This window comes from Curcuma longa, chromosome 4, assembly GCF_044706935.1.
Source record: "Curcuma longa cultivar G26 ecotype Majalengka, Jawa Barat chromosome 4, ITB_CL_G26_1.1, whole genome shotgun sequence".
Lineage (NCBI taxonomy): Eukaryota > Viridiplantae > Streptophyta > Magnoliopsida > Zingiberales > Zingiberaceae > Curcuma > Curcuma longa.
In genome coordinates, this window is record NC_133864.1 from 9,858,990 (window position 1) to 9,880,291 (window position 21,302).

Sequence of the window (21,302 nt, forward strand, 5' to 3'; positions counted from 1 at the left end):
ATTTTAAAACTGTAAATATTACATGAATAGATCTACTAACTTGGATACAGCCAATTTATACTTTTATTTATTTATTTATATTTTATAATCTAGGTATAACTTATCCTACGAGTATAATATAATAGTAAAACACTTTTAAAAAACATATAAGAGGATCATAATTTTTTTTAAAATACAAGTACCTAGGTCTTCAAATTCAAATCGATTAATTTTAAAAATGATCGACTTGATTTCATGAAAATTTTTTATAGACCATCAGGATAAATTCGAAAATCACAAATGGATCATAACGGATGGCTCCACATCACAAGTAATTCGAACACCACAAACATATAAATATTTTATGTGAGAAACAAACCCTCATTGCAAGAGAATTTATCTCACCTCTTACCATTGCACCAAATCCCAGAGGAAAATAAAAAATTTCTACTAACCACCAAAGTAAATTCAAAAAACGCCAATGGATCTTAATAGATGATCCAGCATCACAAGTGATTCAAATATTGTAGATGTATCTATATATATATATATTAAGGGATGAGAGGATAGGGCCTTCCTAGCCATAGAAAATAAGTTAATTCCATCCAACCATCTTGAGTGGACAAAACAAAACCTAATCCAAATCTTAAGCCATGTGTGTATCTTCATGCTAAAGAAAACAAAAACAAACCACTCAAGAACATACAAACAAAGCAAAGCAAAACAGGAAGACACAGCAAAAGAGGAAGACACATCCAAGTGGTTTCACATGATATTCATCAAGGACAATCCAACCCAGAGGAATGATCTGAAAGAATATTAGTATCGGCAAGGAAGCTCATTTGCTAGCATAAACCAAGAAAATTCATTTCTTCAAATATGAGAATGAAATACTGAACAACATTTTGGCAATCTTATTAGGGGGCCAAAAAGGCAAGGCAGAGATCAATTATATATATCGAGCAGATTGTAATGTAGTACCTCAAGTTAGCCTCAAACTAGCAGGGATGGATCATAAACCTAATTCCTCCCTGTGAACCAGAGGGAGAGAGACTTAGAACAAGTTCAGCTTTACAGAGATTTGGCTGCAGCAATGACATTCTCGGCTGTGAGGCCAAGCTCCTTGTAAATTTTCCCAGCAGGAGCACTTGCCCCGAACCTGTCGATCCCAATTGCCTTGCCTTTGATCCCGACATACTTCTCCCATCCAAGTGTTGCACCTGCTTCAATGCTAATCCTGGCCGTGACGGCAGCAGGGAAAACACTTTCCTTGTATTCATCTGTCTGCTCTTCGAACAGCTCCCAGGAAACAAGAGATACCACACGCACTGCTTTGCCCTCCTTTCGCAGTTCCTCGGCAGCCTTTGCTGCAATTTCCAGTTCAGAACCAGTGCCGATCAAAATCAGCTCTGGTTTATCACCAGAGGAATTATCTGAAATGATATATCCACCCTTCTCGACCCCTTCAATTGATGTCCCTGCTAGCTGAGGAAGCTTTTGTCGCGAGAGAGCAAGTATTGATGGCCTTTTTCGGTTGAGCACCGCAACCTTGTAGGCACCAGCAGTTTCATTTCCATCAGCAGGTCTGAGCATGAGAATGTTGGGCATTGCTCGGAAGCTTATCAGATGTTCAACTGGCTGATGGGTCGGACCATCCTCACCGAGACCAATGGAATCGTGTGTCATCACATAGATCACTCCTGCCTCGCACAAAGCTGAGATCCTAATGGCAGCCCTCATGTAGTCGGTGAAAACGAAAAAGGTGGCACAATATGGAAGAAGGCCAGGGCTGTGCAAGGCAATGCCATTGCAGATAGCCCCCATCCCATGTTCCCTAACACCAAACCGAACATTGCGCTCCTCGGGGGTTCCCTTTTGGAAGTCACCAAACATCTTAAGCAATGTCATGTTCGAAGATGCAAGATCAGCGCTACCGCCAAGAAGGCCAGGTAGCACTTTTGCTAGTGCATTCAAGTTCTGTTGAGATAAGTTTCTGGTGGCATCTGCTGGACTTTCAGTGGTATACGTCTGGTGAAGCAAAGTAATTAAGGTTAATGTAATCGTATTGCTAATGGAGCAACTAATGTAGCATTACCGGAAGAGCTTGCTCCCAACCAGCAGGTAGTTCTCCTGATGCAATAGATTTGAGCTCCGCTGCATCGTCCGGGTACTTCTTCTCATACTCTGCAAACTTTGCATTCCACTCAGCTTCAAGAGTGGCGCACCTTCAGGGACATGGCGGCTCCAATGCCTGAACGATAAGCAAATGAGCAGATTATGTGAAAATTAGCATGTGTACATTTGACCTGTAGTATCTGCTCACTTCTTGACATCTTCAGGTACATGGAAAGGTTCATATGGCCATCCGAGATTCTGTCTAGTCGCCTCAACTTCTTTCGCGCCTAATGCACTTCCATGTACGCTGTATGAGTTCGCCTTGTTTGGTGATCCATATCCGATGGTAGTGGTGACCTGCAAGGGGTTCAACAGTTGCCAACACTCTAAGGCAATCAACAACAATCACAAACATTCAGCCACATCCCTAATGCTCAGCAAAAAGAAGCAAATTAACCGAACCTTGATGAGTGTGGGCTTGTCTGTAACTGCCTTTGCTTCCTTAATGGCAGCACGAATCTCATCATAGCCAGTGTTACCATTCTTCACCCAGATGGTATGCCATCCAAGAGCCTCAAAACGAGCACTAACATCTTCCGTAAAGGCAATCTCTGTGTCACCATCAATGGAAATGTGATTATCGTCGTAGAATGCAATGAGTTTTCCTAGACCCCAATGCCCAGCAAGTGAGCATGCTTCATTTGAAATGCCCTCCATCTGACAACCATCTCCGAGTATAACATATCTGAAACATCATAGACTGGTCAGTCGAATTCGTGAAACCGGTTTGCGAGAACAATAGCTTTGTGCAGAATACAAAGTGAATTTACGTGTAATGATCAACGATCTCATTGTCAGGCTTGTTGAAACGGGCAGCTAGATGTCGCTCAGCAAGTGCCAAGCCGACGCCATTTGCAATACCCTGACCTAGTGGCCCTGAATTAGGTCATGGAAAAACCAATCAGTATCCTAAACAATAACAGACATCGACGTTTTAAGTGAACAAACACTCTCTTTGGTAACGAACCAGTAGTGACTTCAATGCCAGGTGTTTCGAAATTCTCAGGATGGCCAGGAGATCTGCTTCCCCATTGCCGGAATTGTTGGAGATCTTCGGTCTAAAACCAAATTAGCAAGGTCAAAATGCATTTTTTGGGGATCCAACACAATATCACCTAAAATGATTCATGTGCACAGTCTAGATGATGCAATGGCAAAGTTAACAATACATAATCTTGAAGAAAATTTTAAGAAGGCATCAAATGGCAGACCTGGACACTATCGTAGCCAGCAAGATGGAGCAAGGAGTATTGGAGCATGCATCCATGGCCGGCGGAGAGCACAAAGCGATCACGGTTGAACCAGTAGGGATTCTTGGGGTTGTACCTCATGACCTCGTCGTATAAGATATGACCCATGGGCGCGCACCCCATGGGGAGGCCCGGGTGCCCGGAGTTCGCCTTCTCGACGGCGTCGATGGAGAGGAACCGTATGGTGTTGATTGACTTCTCGACGAGGGCCTCGGTGGCCGTCGCCTGGAGTGTCTCGACCGCGGCGGCCCTGATCGGCGCCGCTGCCGCCGCTCGGCGAGCTGCGGGCTGCGCCTGGCGGATAAATCGCAGGGAGGAAGCAAGGGAGCGGCCGGAGAGGGAGCTGAAGGCGAAGCCTCCGGCGGGGAGGGCGAGGCGGTCGGCATGGGCCGCAGCGGAGGGGGAGCCGTGTCTGGAGACGGCGAGGCCGGCGAGAGCGCGGGCGGCGTTCACGGAGGAGGAAGCGGCCATGGCACTCGCTCTCTCTTCTGCTTCGGTTGCTCCGCTTTGAGATTTGGATTGGAACGTGAGGAGGAAGAAGAGATTGGAGGGAATATAAGGACGGCAAGTAGTCCAATGGACGAGGGAGACGGGTTGTGAGCCGTTGGATCGAAGGAAATATGGAATCTGGACCGTCGGAAGAGGGTAGGGGATGACTGCCTCCTGTTGGTTTGGCAGAGCCTGCTTGTTTTATCGACATTGACTTGCTGTCTGAGAGTAATTTCTAGTTTTATTTGGACTTTTCTGTTAATGTTTTACTTAGATTCTAATTTCTTTCCAAAGTATATACTCTACTCAAGCATGAAGCTTGAAGCTGATGGATGGCTGTGATTACATCCGGATGACATCATATAAGATATATATATACAAATTTGCTATCCTGAGTGACAGCTTCCTGCGCGCCCCCGTGAGCGCCTCCATCCAAGCCGTCCGTCCGTCCGATCGTCCGATCCGAGCCGTCCGATTGCATAGTATTTTTTCTCGGACCTTCGCCGCTTCCCGCCGCCCGTTCATCGCCGTCCGACCACCGCCAGCCGTCGGACCGGGCCCGTTGGAACCGCAACTCGCAGGCGGTCCGGAGGTGGCCGGAGTCCGGCCCTGATTCGGCCGGAATCCTGCCGGATTCCGATGAAATCGCCACCAGAACCGTCTACTCTGTTTCGGCCGAAATTCCGACCGGATTCCGACCCAATCCGGCCGGAATCCGATGCCGGTGTGTGAGCCGTCGAGTTGCGCTTCCAATGAGTCCGGGATGGCGGCCGGCGGTGACCGGACAACGATGAACGGGGCGCTCACGGGTCACGCACAGTGGCGTCACCCAGAATAGCAATTATATATATTGGTCTAAATTATTAATAAAATTCAGTGCTACTGACATAATGCATGTTTAAATAATAGTTGAATTAGACCCTATAGAAGGGAAAAAAAAAACTAATAAGGCTCCATATTTATTTATTTTCATTAAGGTAGAAAGAGAAAAAACATCAACATTAAGGTTTTTTATTTATGAGATCGTAATGAAATCATTAAAAGAATATTTATTTTTTATTTATTATTAAAATAGTACTTTATCCCGTGTTAATCTTTTTTATTTTTATGAAAATATAGTAATTATGGAATACAATTAACAATTATATATATAATTATATACAATTAATATAATTTCATAATTACTACCATAAAATAATAAAAAATAAACTATTTAATAATATAATATTATTAATAATGATCAAAATTAAAATATTTATATTATAACAATTATGATAATATAATATTATAATATAAAATAATTATATTATAATAATTATGATCCTATGATTATTACCATATCAAAGATAAAAATATATATATAACATACTATTTTAATAATAAATAAAAAATACTCTTTTAACAATTCTATTTTTTTTTAATTTTTACCTATTGATTTTAAATTTAAAAAAAAAATCCTCAACTGATGCTAGCGTTATTATGCTGAGTAGCTAGCTGACTCCATGTAATCACAATAAAACATATTGGTAATTATTTTTTTACAGATTTAAATATTTAATCCAATGAGATTTTTTTATGATGTATGGATCCTGATGCGACTAGATCACCAAAATAGCACCACTAAATACATGCAACAGAGCCAATAGATTAGGTTAACACAAACTAGGAAGAACATGAGGGAAATAGAGCTGGACTCAAGGACCAATAATCTTCTGCAATGGCAATCACAAATAAGACATCTGACGATGAATACAGCAACGCAATGATAATCATAACTACATTACTACATCTACGTTAGAGGAGTGACACAAAAGGCAAAATCTTCACTCTTCACCTGCAACCTACGAACCAAACTGGAGCTCCAGGACACTCCAAATGCAACCCTTTCGTCAGTTCGGATAGCAGAAGATTTCTCATCATTAGACTGATTTAGATGACCGGAGAATATGAACAAATGTGAAACCTGTAGTAAGCAGCCCAGTTTCTTTCATATAAGACAGTTACATTAAGGCGACCGGAGAGGACGGCGACATCTTGAGCTTCAAGCATCTGAGAGGTCGATGGGCGCGCGAACAAATAGCTGGCCGTGCAAGGTGACTACAGCAGATGTTTGATACGGGTCGATTCGAGTAGGCAGTGTTATTACCTATCAGGCATAGAATATAGATCATTGTCCATAGAAATTGTCGATTGCTCACTAAATCATTAGGCACGGATTTGAATTTAATCATACTGTCTATAAGATATTGGGGAAGAAACATAAAATTAGGGCATGACCGAAACTAAAAACACAAATCTAGCAGCAGGGTTGACAGTATCAAAGGTTAGACGAAAACAGAAAAAGCATAGAACTTATTCATACCCACCTTTTTAAAGGGGGTCACACCCCAGGGATTATCAGGATGCTCTGGCTCACCGGATATAATCAAACGACCTGCAGGATCTGACTGAACTTGAACCTATACACACCGAAACAAAAAGAAAAATGACCGATCAAACAAAACACTAAGGATTTCAAATCAGGAATCTCAAAAAGAAGGCTGAGGAAGAATGATGAGAAGAATGGCAGCCTGTACCTCTTCACGCAAAAGTCCAGGAACTAGTGCGTAGACTTCAAAGAACTCGTTCTGCGAAAACCAAAATTGGCAACAAAGAGTGCATCAAAATGGCTACTTATAAGCCATTGTTAGTTGATTCGACTATCTCTACGTGCGAGAAAAGATCCAATAAAACTGATGATAAAGACAAGCAAACAATTACACAGCATGAACTTACATTTCTTCGTACATTTATCTTCACCCAGTCAGCAGGAGCACCTACATCAGCAACCACTACATCTCCTCTGCATAAAGAAAACGCAACATGTAATCTTCTGAGCAGAGAAATAAGATTCCTTAATAGGATGACTCTGATGCAAGCAAATCAAGTCCTATTATGTTAGTCCAGAATGGATAAACTCCTATAAGAACTTTCAATTGCAAATCAATTAAAATTAGACCACTGACTCTATCAAACTCAAACAGTTAAGACAAAATCAAACGTACTAATTGACAAAACACGGATTTTGTGATCACAATACACCTGTTCAATGATGGCATGGAGTCCAAACTAATCCAAGTAACTCAACCATGGTTGAATTCATCATTAACATGCTAGAGAAGCACATAGGATCATTCCCCCAAAAGCTTGTTTGTTCTAATCCTCTTTGAAATCAGGAAACTTTTTTTATTTAAACAAAGCAACTCAGATATATATTTTTTCTTAAGTTATGTGAATCTTCTTTACATTTCAAAGTCTTTTAAGTTTTCTCGAGTACAGTCAACCATGAGAATAGCCCTCTGAGCAAGATTTTGTCAAGAGCAGCGAAACAGATCTTTGTCAAGAGAAAGAGGAAGAAGGGGATTGCTTTGAACTAAAGTATGAACAGGAAGCAGAAGAAACAACATCAAGGGTGTTGGCTGATGACGCCAGAGGTGATTTTTTTGCATGCAAAAGAGAGACACGACAAGAGGGCTTTGATCACAAAGAACAGAAGGAGACTGCTTCCAACCATGCACAGAAAAAGCAAACTGCACATAAAGGAGACTACACGAGAAGTTCTTGTATTACAGAGACAATGCACACCATGTGTCATTCTAAATAAGCCACAACTTCAATAGAGATCATTGAGGAGTTGCAGCAGGTCGCTACAAGGATCTTCAGGCAGTTTAGATGGGTCACCAGTGAAATACTTGAATCCAAGTTGTCCGGAAAAAAACATTGGTATGTCATGTGAAAATTTTGAAGGATTAAAGGGAAAGCAGGAATACCAGGAATAAATACATAAATTCACTCTAACATGGTTGAAACTAACCAACCAGGCATTAACATGCAAAATAAAACAATAAAATAAAATAAAATGCAGCAAACATATAAGGTTTGGCAATGTTAAGCACAAAGTAACAAATAACACCCAATTCCAAAACAAGCTTAACTGTGCCTTAACAGGATCTGTCTTTGCAACTCTTCCAATCTGTTCCAAACTAGAAGAAGGCTTTCTCTTCTTCAATTTGCCTGAATAAAGTCTAGATAGATGAGTAAATCAAAGAATCTTCTTTTCTCAAGGAGAGTGAGCAACAGGAACAAACCTTGTTTATCCTTTGCAGAAAACGGAGTAAAATTCTTGTCCTGAAAGGAAAAAGAGCAAGTCAGCACATGGAGGGAAAACCTAAAAAAGACAGAGAATACCTTAGCCATTGGATCCGCAGCCTCCCCAGTTTCAAGTAGCCGCTCAGTATGCCATACCTGCATTGCTCGTGCTGCAGCATCCCGTTTACCTCTAACAGAACCTGATGCTTGGTTTACACCCACCTATAAGGAGAAACTAGAAACATCACATCGGCTAAAGCATCACTGGAGAAGCATGGTAATTTTCAAAAAAAAATGCTGATTTAAATGTTAGGTATTCTAAGTGATACCATCAAGTAATCAGATCTGGGCTAAGAACAATTTACGGTAATAATATAAGAATATAGCTACTACTATTTCATTGCTTAAGAAAGCTCCCAACAACAAAGAAGAGAGCAGAGAGTAGTGCATAAGACTACTGCTGTGTCTATCTGGAAGGAAGTAAATAAAATAGAAATAGTTTAAGTGGAGAAAAAGAAAACAAATGACTTCTATTAATAAATTTAATAGTTTAAGTGAAGAAAAAGAATTATATGAACATGTCACTTAAACTAGCGATTTACGACAATCAATTCTGTTCATAATTATTGTAATTTTAAATTTTGACTAGTATAAAATTAAAAGGTAGTCCACATGCAGCAATTAACCTTTTGATTTATTAGCCATTCTGATGGGATAGAGATATGACAACTATGATAACGCAACATTACAGTCCTCAAGTAGAACCTGTTAAACTGGTTTTGGATGATTTCGTCTCAATAGCTAAAACTATTGAGAATGATATCAGTTTATACATCCATAGTGTTAACAGTTTCCAGTGGACTAAACCAACGAAATACTAGTTTAAAAGGATTTAAGATTCAAATGTGTGATTTCATTCAGATATCATGTTGAATTGGACTAGTTAACCACTTATTCCAAATGCTTGACCTAATAGCAAAGATATCAATATATAGTTACTTTAGTTTTAAAAACTATTTAAGATTTGTCTTAAAAATATGTATTCTTCTGTTTGCTCCAAGGTGTGGATTGAACAAGGAAAGGATACCAAGGTGGAAAAAATCTACAGGGAAAAGGAAACGAAAAGAAGGAAAGGAAATGCAAAAAAAAGGAATCCCACATCCAATGAGTGAGGTAGCTCGCAGCCACAAGGTCACTCGTGGCCCCCCACAATTGACCTCGTGGTGCCGCTGCGAGAGATTCAAGCAAGACCAAGGCCATGAGTTTGAGGAAGAAGGGAAGAAAAGTTCGTTCCGCCCAATTTCGAAGGGACAAAAAATTGATCCGCAGACAGATTTTTTAATTCATCTATCCATGATTTTACAATGTGTATACAAAGGAAAGGATCTTGATTTCCGTGCAATCCATTCTTTCTCTTGTCTACACTTCCAAGTAAAGGTAATTGATGCTCCATAGAAGAGCCAATAACTTGTTTCATATTAATCGTGTTACAAAAGCATGTCAAAGTAAGATCATATAAAAAATAATATATGTTCATATTTTTATTAAAAAAATCTATATGATGTAAGATTAGAAATAATACTAAACATGAATCTATATAAAGAAAAATGTTATTAAAGTTTCTTTTAACAAAAACTCTTTTTATTTAATGGATCAAGTCAACCTATTTATCATAATAGTGTTGTGTTATCATCTTTGTGTCCTCTTATCTGTTAATCATATTCCAGTCGAGTTATGTAGGGGAGGGTTACCATTATCATGCCTTGTCCAATATACAGTGGCCAATTCAGTCACTAGAGATTATCCTTTCAAGCTCTAACCAAACAATTAACAACTAGTACCATAATAAGGAGTCCAAATGGATTATCCTTTCAATGAGCTCTAACCAAAGCTTTTATCAGTATGAATATTCTCAAACACTTAAGTAAATCAATGATGTTACAAAAATTCTATAATAATCTTCTAGAAGATCTTGTTAACAAGAAAGCAGAAACACTTAAAAAGGGCAATCATCGATCATCATTATCAAGGTAGTTCTATCTTGTTTTCTTGACTATGTATGTGGCAAAAAATGATATGACACCTAAGCAAGCCCAAATAGTTGGGAGTCATGGCTTGTAATAGTTGTTTATAATGTCAAGCATTAATGAACAACACAGATCAATGCTCTTCATGGGAGACCTAGATTATGCATTGGGAATAATAATGTAGCATGATTTTGAATGGCCAGGTATGAAATTGGAAAGAATAGATAGGGATGAATTTATCCAGTCACATTGCACTGCTTCCGGACAAGGCAAAAGTGGTTGTACCTGATTGTCATCGCTGACAAAACTGGAAAGATTAATCATAGAAGTTTTGAGTTCGCCAGTTTGGATCTTGTGCTTCTCATACTCAAGGAGCGCCTGCATATGGTGAAAACTCACTTAAATAAAAGATGATGCAGAAAAAAAAAATCTCAGATGATCCATTCTAACACATGTAAAATAAAGTAAATAAAAATTACTGTCAATTGAAGATCAAGATAGAATTCTATGATTGATATTGATTGTATGGTACATAAAACATAATAATACAACACAATCATTCTATCCTTCAGTGCCACATAGGTATGAAATATAAACCTAGGTATGCAGGAAACATAAACCTAGGTATGCAGGAAATATAAACCAAGGTATGCAATCTAGCACTCAGTGTAAGCACAGCCCTGCTCCACACTGATTATTACATCACAAACCACTCAATGTCGAGCAATTTTTTAGCACAACCCATGCCACCTCGCATGAGGTGTGAAATGCAAAGTCTCTCGTACAACTGTCAAAAATAATTAATGTTATCATTTCCATTTTTTATTTTACAAAGAAATGTATTTTAATTAATGATGAAAAACACATACTAAATTATAGAAAAAAAGTCATCAGGAGAAAAAAAACTTAGTACTATATAAGGGACATGGGTCTCCATCTTTTTGGTAAAAGGATAATATTTTTAGTGAAGTGAAATTGCTAATCATCCTCAGCACTGCATATGTAAAATTTTAGATTGTATGGTAATCAAATGAGAAGAGAAAAGAGAGTATTCAAATTAGAAAGTTGTTGAAATTCCTATGATTATAGTAAGGATTAGAAGAATGAATCACAAAATACAAACGAGAGAAGATGTTCCAAATTACGAGAAAAAATAAAGTAAAATTTAGTTAGGATTGTGATTCAAAGTGCAAAGTAAGATGTGCAATTTGACTCTAGAGTGGCATTACAAACTTGATAATCAATCAAAGCTAATGCAGCAAGGAAATAAGAGTAATGTCTTATTTCACATATTTACTAAGCCAAAATTACATCTACCGACCTATAATTCAGAAATAAAACATGTGATTTAGTACACATGTCACTATATCTGCAATAGTACATCAATTAATATAGGACAATTATAACCAAGCTAACCAGGGATTGATATAAAACAATATAATATTCCATTTAGTAGAATAATAATAAATAGACTAAGTTGATGTTGATTCATAATAAAAATATATAAGTTCATATTTCCGTTCAAACCAAATATTATTTATTTCATTTCATTGAGAATTGAAATGAAATGAGCAATATGAGACTTTCTTATCAAATGCTTTTAACATAAAAAAAATCATCAAATGGAAATCAACCTAGAGAAGATATAACTTCTAACTCACTCTCGATTGCTTTCGAACTTATTGCCATTCTATTTATTAATGTAACAAGACTTAAACTTCATTAGGTAATTCTATGTCTTCAATTGACAAGGTATTTTTATATGTTACTGCCAACTCTAAGATTTTATTTTTTGTTTAATTATACTTCTATTATATAGTATAAAATTCATTAATTTTTCTTTCTTTTATCATATATTTGCTTAATTTTAGGATATTTAATTTCTAATTGGTTAAGATTTATTTTCAGTTGGTTAGATTTAACTTTTACTACTCTTCTAATTTACTACTTGTCATGGTTCTTTTCACTTCTGATTCACATGTACAAAATATGTGAAATGAATCATATCTAAGGAACAAATCATGAATTGTTTGATTCCAATAACTATGATCATAAGTTTCTTGCTCAGTAAAAATCATATGCAAATCTTTCAACTTTTCCCTATATTTTCCTCTGACTGGTCATATTATAAAAGAAAAAAAATACAATATCTAGCTTAATGCCAACAATTACTTGTAAAACCAAAGTCGCAAACATTAGTTTACATCAATTTCATATTGAAGTGAAAGGTTCTACTATTGAAATATAGACCAGAAAAATAACCATACAACTTCATCAAGCTCATTACTCAGCCCCTAGGTAGGAAAGCCTGATACCAAAATAGATGACAAAATGTTGAGAAAATAATATCGCACATGATGTAAGCATTAGTTCAAATACAATTACCTTCTCATAAAAATTTCGAAATGACCAAGAAATGGTTGTACAAGTCCTGCATAAGACATTCATTAATATAGAATTGTCATCTCGTAACAAAAAAAAATGCTTTTATAGGTAGTGCAGCAACAAAGAACTTAAACAAATATGTAGCTTTGTTGTTCTAGTGGGTTAGTATAACACCATTCATATTTTCTCAAACGAAGGTCAAACAAACAAGGACATTTAAATGAGGATAAATGCATCTATGCTATTGACTTTTCAGCATTTCCTTACATGAAAATAAATTAAACTAATAGTTTAAAACAATTAAAAATGATTAAAAATAATGTTCAGTTCCATTTTCTTTGGTAAAAATATTAGTCAAGTGGGAAGTCATAGCTAACAGGATCATGAAAAAAAAAACTAACTGATACTTCGAAATTGATGTTCTGTCTGTTTATTCAATTTTCCATTTTTTACTGGCGAAACTGGAAAACTACGACGCTAACTAATGCTCAAAGGCTTTTCTTTTCAGAACTTTCTAGACATACAACAGGCAGCTACTACACGTGATAACATTAGAAAAATGTGATTTTCTCATTTGCAATAACATCAGTCCTCCAGATCAAACAGATAATCAGTTGATGTCTTCTAACTTATCCACCCATTAACTGTCTTAAAGTAACAAAAATGATACATGTATAAGGTAAAGGAAGTCTCACTTGGGAGGTTTGAAAGACTCTCCAACTTGACGCCAAAGCTTACATGCTGTCACCTGACAGAAGTAGATCAACTATATCAGACCAAATTAGCAAATGAAGACTTTAATGCATTTAACAGAGTTAGTTCAAAAAATCGTTGGTTCTAATAATCTACAAGTTCTATGTTATGAACCAGCAGGTGTCAACATAAAATAAAGTCAGATGGAAAATAAAAAGGCATAGGTGGTGCAAAATGTGTATATATATCATGGTTTAAAATTTTGAACCATATCAGAATTTCTATTTATGACCGGAACGATATAGTTTCGGTATCATATCTATTAAAATATGTGATTATTATAAATATTTACTATTAGGTTAAATTAATATTTTAAAATTTAGAATTGGATAAAATTAATTAAAGTCTAGACATAATAATTAAGATCAAATAGGTTTATATTAAATTCACATTTATTTTATTTTAATCAGTTTAAAGAGAAATTTTTTTCCTATGTATTTAAGGAGAAAAGGAATAAATTTTTTTTATAAAAAATCATTAAATAAAAAAATTAAATATGGGGAAGGAGAAAGAAGTAAGAGGGAAAAGAATTAATCATTAAAAAAATTAAAAAAACAGTTTAAAAAATAAATTTGAAAAAAAAAACTGCCTAAAAAAATTAAATTAAAAAAACTCGAGTGATGCTCGCGCAAGGCCTCCATATGACGCCTCCGTGGCGGCCACAGGGCTTGCACGAAGCCTCCGCGACGACCACGAGGCTCGCATGGGGCTCACACAAGCCTCTGCAACAACCGCAAGGCTCGGGTGATGCCTCCGCGGTGGTGGTGGGGCTCATATGACACCTCCGCGATGGCCGCGAGGCCTCACACAAGGCGTATTAGTGTCGGCACTGTGCCGATTGGTAGATAGAATGAAATATTTCATCCGTTCTACCTAATATGACACGAGATTTTAAACCATGATATATATATATATTAAACAACCACATGTCTTGTTATATTAGTAGTAGTAATATTTAAGCAGTTGAAATTGTACCATCAACATGTTTATTAACTATATAAATTTTTGACAATTTGGCTAAGATACAATGATCATTCATTGTCTTAAATTATGTTTAAACTGTATTGATATATCCCACCAAAACTTTCTAGATCACAAAAACAGATTATATAGAGCAAAAAGATCATCTTCTTTTCCTAGTTCCATAAGCAAACAAATAAACAAGTCCCAATAGGTAAACCCGTAATAAAAAGTAATTAAAGTTGATCTGAATATTAATAGGGTGTAGCCTTTCATAAAATTCAGCAAGGGCATTAGGTATTGTAATTTTCCATAGTACCCATACACATTTAATTAATTGGCAATCTGATCCACTAAATACTCCCCAAAATCTAATGTTAAAATTCATACCCATCCCACGTTTTAATTAAGAGGATACCCATTGGGTACCAATACCTGCCAATACAATGAGTGAGTAGTTTATGAGTACCTAAATAAATGAGTATGTAACAACAATTACAGGTGATAAACCTTGTTTATTAACCAAATTACTAGTATTATAAATGGGCAAACTATTAAATTTTAACTTTTTTAATATTATAATGCTCAAACTATTGTGCATTACAAACTATTGCATTAGGTTGTCAACTAGTATCAAACAAAGACAAGGCAAATATTATGTATGGATTCATCAAATTATTGTGTTCATGCTAGGTTGTTCTTTTGAAGAAACACATTGTAGGATCTGACAATAATGTATCAACAAGGACATCTACACCTTAGGTTGGATAAGAACAGATAGTATAGGAATACCGATTATCTTAGATTTGCAACATAGAACATTGGAATGCTCACCGGCAAAGCAATGGATGTAATAGATGAGATAATTAGAAGAAGAATTAATATTTTGTGCTTACAAAGGACAAAATGGATAGGGAAGAAGGCAAAGATGATAGAGAAATCAAATTTTAAGTAATGAGACACAAGAAACAATAAAACAAAGAATAGAATAAGTATTATTCTAAATAGTTCGTTAAGGGACAAAGTAGTAGTAGTAATTAAGAAGGGAGATAAGATTATAATTCTCAAGATAATGGTAGAAAAAAATATTAATATAATTAGCATATATATGCACCACCAAATATAATAGGATAAATGAAGCCACCAAATATAAGTTTTGGGAAGATTTAATGAGATAATATAAAAAATTCTTACAAATGAGATAATTTTAATAGATCTAAATGGGCATGTAGGACTAAGAAATGAGAAATATGATAAGGTACATAAAGGTCATGATTTTAGATTAAGAAATAAAAAAGAAAAAGTTGTATTAGATTTCACGATAGCATATGAACTTATAACAGCTAATATGTTTTCCAAAAAGAGAGAAGAACATCTAGTTATATTCAAAAGTAGGAACAATAAATTATGAATTGACTTTCTTATGGACAAAAAGAGGGATAAAAAATTTTATAAAGATTGCAATATCATTCTTGAAAAAAACTTAACCACCTAACATAGGTTAGTAGTGCTAGATAAGCACCTCAAGCATAGTATCAATAGAGAAAAAAAAATGCACATGGTTCTTATAATCAAGTGGTGAAAATTAAAGGATGAGAAACAAAGGATATTTAAAGAGAGGGTAGGAACATAAGTGTTAGGAGAAATACATGGCACCTTAACTATGACATAGGATAAATAACATCAAATTTGAAAACAATAACCAAGAGGGTATTCAGTGAGTCAAAAGAACAGACACAACTAAATAATCTTGATGGTGGAATAAGTATTGGAGAAAGTAGCAAAAAAATAAAAAGTCCAAAGTTATTATACACCTGAAAGAACGAAGAAAAATTTTTAAAAAAATACAGTAACTAAAAAAGAGGCCAAGAAAACAGTGGGTGAAATCAAGAATAAAACTTTTGAACACTTGTGTCGATAGTTTGATACAAAAGAAGAAGAAAGAGACATCTATATAATAGCTAAAGCGAGATATAGAAAAAACAACGATCTTACTCAAATAAAATGAATCCAATAGTATGCTACTGAAGGATGAGGTAATAAATGAATGATAAAAAAAGATATTTTCATCAACTTTTTAATAAAAATTTAGATAACCAACTTAACTTAGAAAACTTAAGTAAGAAGAGTATAAAATTTTAAATTTTTATTGGAGATTTCAAACTTCAAATATAGAACAAGAGTTAAATGCGATACAAAATGGGAAAGCGGTTAGACCGGATGATATTCCAATAGAGGTATGAAAGTATCTAGGGAAATAGAGTATTGAATGACTTACGAAGTTATTTTGATATTGAAAATGAAGAAAATATTTGATTAATGGATGGTCAATGTTATACAAAATTGTGTTAATTATCGAGTCATTAACCTAATGAGTCATCCTAGGGGCAAGTTCTTTATAATAAGAATATGTTATATTGAATGTTGCTGCAACCGGTAATTTCAAGGGCAAGTTCTTTATAATAAGAATATGCTACATTGAATGTTGTTGTGGCCGGTAATTTCAATATATACATAATTACTGGTTCAAAGAGGGAAAGAAAAGCTACTACTTTATCGTATGACAACCTTTCATAAGCTCTCCCTTCAGCTGCTGAGTTTATTCCATCAATTCAAATGTTTGAGCTTAGGAAAGAGTGATAGAAAAATAGTAAGGAAACCAAGGTGACCGAAGATAATTTGGATTCATGACTAAAAGATCGACGATGGAAGTTATGCATCTTCTCAAACAACTGATAGAATAGTATTGAGAAAAGAAGCATGACTTATATATGATATTCATTGACCTAGAAAAAACTTATAGCATAGACCCAAGGAAAATTAAATAAAGAATTCTATAAAAGAAAGGTATTAGCATATCATATATTGAAACAATTAAGGATATATACAAAGTTGTATGGACAAGGGAAGAGTCTATGCAGATTAATTAAAGTGTTTCCTATAAAGATAGAGTTATATCGAGGATCAGCTCTAAGTCTATACATTATTTTAGTCGATAAAACATGTGAAGGAGTAAATGCAAAACTCGAATCTTGATAAGAAATATTAAAAGTAAAAGATTTTAAGTTTAGTAAAGTAAAAAATATAATATATGAAATTTAAATTTAGCAGTAAATGTAGCAAGGTAATTGTTAAGCTAAGAGATGACGAATTATCTATAATTGAAAGCTAAGTATTTAGGATCAGTTTTGCAAAAAGATAGAAAGGTTGATAAAAATATTTTACATAGAATACAAACAGGATAGTTAAAATATGGAAGAGTGTCAGGTGTTATTTGTGATCATAAGGTACCTCTAAAGTTTAAAGGAAAGTTTTACAAAATGACGATTAGATCTGCTATATTATATAGAGCTGAATGTCGAGCTATGAAACGAACACATGAGCAAAAGATGAAAGTCGTAGAGATGTAGATGTTAAGGTAGATGTGCAAATATACAAGGATAAACAAGATGAAAAACAAGAACATTAGAGAGAAGTTAGAGTTACGCCTAAGAGACACGTTTAAGATGGTATGAACACGTATTTGGCATCTAATAAATGCCCTAGTTGGACTATGAAAGATATGACAAATATGCACATTAACAGAGGAAAAAAGAGACTAAATAAGACTTCGTTAGCAATGATAAGATCATTTGAATATAGATGAGAATATAGTAGGAGATCGAAGTCAATGGCGTAGGAATAAAGACCTTTAATGGAATGACTTTTTGTTGTTGGTGGTGCATTATAATAAAATTAGTAGAATTGTATTAGTACAGATAAGTTATTTTACAATTTAAAAATTATCATAGTATTTATATAATTTTTGGTGCCTACAAATAACTAATCTGGTCTAAGTATCTGCATATTTACCCACAAATACCAAGAGTAGCAATATCCAAACCTGACTTATCACGATATACAAATATCCAAATTCGATTCATTTAAGTCAAGTATCAAGAGGTACCTGGTTAAAAGGATACCCATTGTCATCCTTATATAAGCTCCATGTAGTCCATCCCAAAAGGCAGGGACTAGCACGGATGCCATTGTGCGATTAAAAAAAATACAGTTAGGAATGAAACTAAACCTCAAAGGATATCTTTGTTTGCTTGCTTGCTTATTCACATTAATGCTATACCAACTAGAGTGTCTGACAGTCTCAGGCATATATTTCATGCATATATTCTAGAATTGACTAATTAAATTCTATAAACTCAATTGTTGAATGCTTATCAAACAGATTTCTTATTCTACCCAAAGATGAAGGAAAAAAAGTTCTAAGAAAAACATAAGATGACAGTCTGATCTGTGCAAGAACTAAGAAAAAAAGCTGAAAGTAACTCCTTTTTTGTGTACAAAATTTATCTCTTAAAGTCATAAACAGAAGTATGCTCTAGAGGCTCAAGGAGAAAACCCCACTGATGAAAGTAGTGCACATACCTGATCATAACCGCCCAATCTAGTAACTGCTCTCCATAACCTGCCATAAAAGAACATGCTTGCAGCTTGAATGTCACAGAAACACAGAAACAACCAATAAAAGATGTTCAATTTACTTGAGACAATTTAGTAGTTCGCCATAAAACTTCGGTGGTTTATATTCCATGTTCCTTTCCCGGTAGAAATCCTCCAACTCCTTCACAAAAGCAGCTTGTTCTTCTTCAGAACCAGATTCATCACCATCAAAGTAGGGTACAATGGTTAATGAGGTACTGGAACCTTCTATAGGCATTGAATCCTCTACTCCCATAATTTCCTCCTTTAAGGGTGTTTTGCTATCATTATCATTAGGGTAAGGTCCCTTCATATCAGTATCTATTGGTCCTGTATTATTTTGAGACAGTGCTGCCACATCCTCTTTCATTTCTACAGCCTTGAGATCTGTAGCACTTATCTTAGCTGAATCAATCTCCATGGGTGTAGCAGGCACAGTAGCATCATCATCAGTTTGTCTTCTTATGGGAATTAGATCAGTTTTAATCTCAAATGGCATGCAACCAGTTTGCATCTCCAATGGTGTGTCACCAATCTTATCTGATTCTGTAACCAAATTGTTCTCTAAAGATGCCTGGAAAGATTCAGAGGCAATGCCATCTTTTTGATTGACTAAGAATGTGTCATCAATTGCCTTCTCTGAAGGTGTGCCATCATTTTTCTTCTCAAACAGTGTATCATGAGCCTTCTCAGAATTCTCAGCCAAAATATGTTCCGCAGATGGATGGATAGCAGTGGAGCAGTCAGAGGATAGCACATGGAATTGCTCATCTGTTTCATTCTTTAAAACTGTACCATCAATTTTGTCATCCACAAGGGTGCCGTTAGGTTTCTCCTCCAAGGACATACCATTAACCTTGTCTGATTTCTCAGTCAAATTGTGTTCTGAAGATGGATTGACAGATCCAGAGTCAACACTCATTGTCACAGCCATTTGATTATCTGTTTGCTTCTCCATGAGTGTGTCATCAGTTTCCTTCTCCAAGGGTGCACCATTTGACATCTTCTGGGGGCCCTTATCGCGATCCATATCTGATTCCATAGCCAAATCAAACTCTGCAGATGCATCAACAGATTTTGCATTAGCAATAAAATAAGCTTGTTCATGCAGCAAAGAGCTCTGTTTTCCACATGTTTTCCACTCCGACAAAGTCGGTAAGCCTTGGTCATGAAGTTTAGATTCTGTGCTTGCAGCAAGCTCATTTATTGCATTCTCCCGACCAGTAACCATCAATTTGGTCATTGGTGACGGCATAAAGGCATATCAGAAGATAACTAGTTAACTTACAATGCAATAAGATATATCGACCACGAAATCTGTAAGAAATAGAAAAAATAACAAAATCCGAGTTTTTTATGTAACCTATAATTATCTAAAAAGAACTAATTTAGTTCTTGGGAAAGAATAAAGTCTGGATGCTCCAAAGAGAGGAACTTAGAAAAGGGAAATAATGTTCAAACTGAATCCACAACATATAACATCTCCGGCTCAAACGATCACAAGAATCCAACCCTATCAACTTGATTTTTTCAATAACCACGAAAGGGCCTACGCAAAAAACAACTTTGTTCTGTAACATAATGAACAGATAAATAACGCATCCTCAAATCATTCAAAATTGCAACATGACCAATTCATTGATGCGACGGATCAAACCTGGAGGAAACAGAATGGAGGAGCAAGGTAGTCTGGAGACGTCGGCGTGAGACGCAGACCGCACCGCCGATTCTTCGGCGACACAGAAGCGATATTTAGGGAGAACGTGCGCCTGCGGTCAACAGAAGCGTCGGAGGAACTCCAATGGCGAGGAAGCGCTTCGATTCGCTCCAAAACCCTAGGCTTCGCAAAGGAAGAGAAAGGGAAGGGAGACTAACGCAAAACTCGAATCAGGAAACGGACGGGAGCCCAATGTGGGATACAAAAACCATGCGTGTACTTACCGCGCGAGGCTTAGCAGTAGTCCTTGCTCAGCCGTAGGATTGGATTTATATGATGATATCCAAACTGGGCCGTGAGCGTCGATCAAAAGAGCAACAACATCGGCTACGAGCCGCACGAGTTGTATTAGGATTGAGTCGATTAAAAAATAAAAAAAATTAAATTAATTAAATTTTTAAATAAAATTTAAATAAATTGAATTTATAAAAATATCAATTAATTCAGTCAAAAAAATCAAATTAATTAAAATAATTAATTTTTTAATATTATAAAAAATTTATCAATTAATTAGAAATTTATAAATGTACTTAAAAATTTTATAAATTATTTTTTTATTTTAATTAATTTGATTTATTTGGTTTATTCAATTTAACCGAATAAGAAATTTTAAAATTGAAATTGAACCAAACTAACTAAATTAATTTTTTAATTAAAATTCTAAAATAACTGTATCGAATTTTTAAATTTGATCGATCGATTTATTAGGTTTAATCAAATTTTTACTCACCTCTAACAACCATCTATCCTCTACCAATTTAAGACTCTATGTTTCATACTTCTGAGATTATGATACGATAGTGAAAAATGAGATGAACTTCCTAGATAATAAGATTTAAATTTTACTCATGACATATTATATTTGAAGAGTTTGAAAAAATTTATAACGTTGAATTGTCCTAATCGATTCGAAAAATTAAATACTTAAATTATAAAAAAAAATTATATTTCATATTTAACTAT

The 21,302-nt window shown here is 35.6% G+C and overlaps 1 protein-coding gene and 1 pseudogene across 1 annotated transcript; both read right to left on the reverse strand.

Moving 5' to 3' along the window:
- Nucleotides 1-820: 820 nt before the first annotated feature.
- On the reverse strand, nucleotides 821-3,915 carry LOC141826808 (transketolase, chloroplastic-like; annotated as a pseudogene).
- Nucleotides 3,916-5,567: 1,652 nt separating this feature from the next.
- Nucleotides 5,568-20,487, reverse strand: LOC141828247 (uncharacterized). The gene is made up of 13 exons (XM_074715646.1): nucleotides 20,280-20,487; nucleotides 18,685-19,678; nucleotides 18,569-18,608; nucleotides 13,129-13,181; nucleotides 12,434-12,479; nucleotides 10,334-10,426; nucleotides 8,121-8,243; nucleotides 8,021-8,060; nucleotides 7,868-7,946; nucleotides 6,669-6,735; nucleotides 6,470-6,520; nucleotides 6,260-6,352; nucleotides 5,568-6,039 (listed from the first exon to the last, which is right to left on the reverse strand). Exons 2-13 carry the CDS (start codon nucleotides 19,662-19,664, stop codon nucleotides 5,935-5,937), a joined length of 1,770 nt encoding a protein of 589 aa, XP_074571747.1. The 5' UTR covers nucleotides 19,665-19,678; nucleotides 20,280-20,487; the 3' UTR covers nucleotides 5,568-5,934.
- Nucleotides 20,488-21,302: the final 815 nt, after the last annotated feature.

Coding starts and splice junctions, on each gene's coding strand:
- LOC141828247 (XM_074715646.1), bottom strand. CDS start 19,664: ATGGAATCAGATATGGATCGCGATAAGGGCCCCCAGAAGATGTCAAAT. Junction 13,182..18,568: donor GATTGGGCGGTTATGATCAG/GTATGTGCACTA, acceptor TACTTCTGTCAG/GTGACAGCATGTAAGCTTTG. Junction 8,061..8,120: donor CTGCGGATCCAATGGCTAAG/GTATTCTCTGTC, acceptor TTTTCCTTTCAG/GACAAGAATTTTACTCCGTT.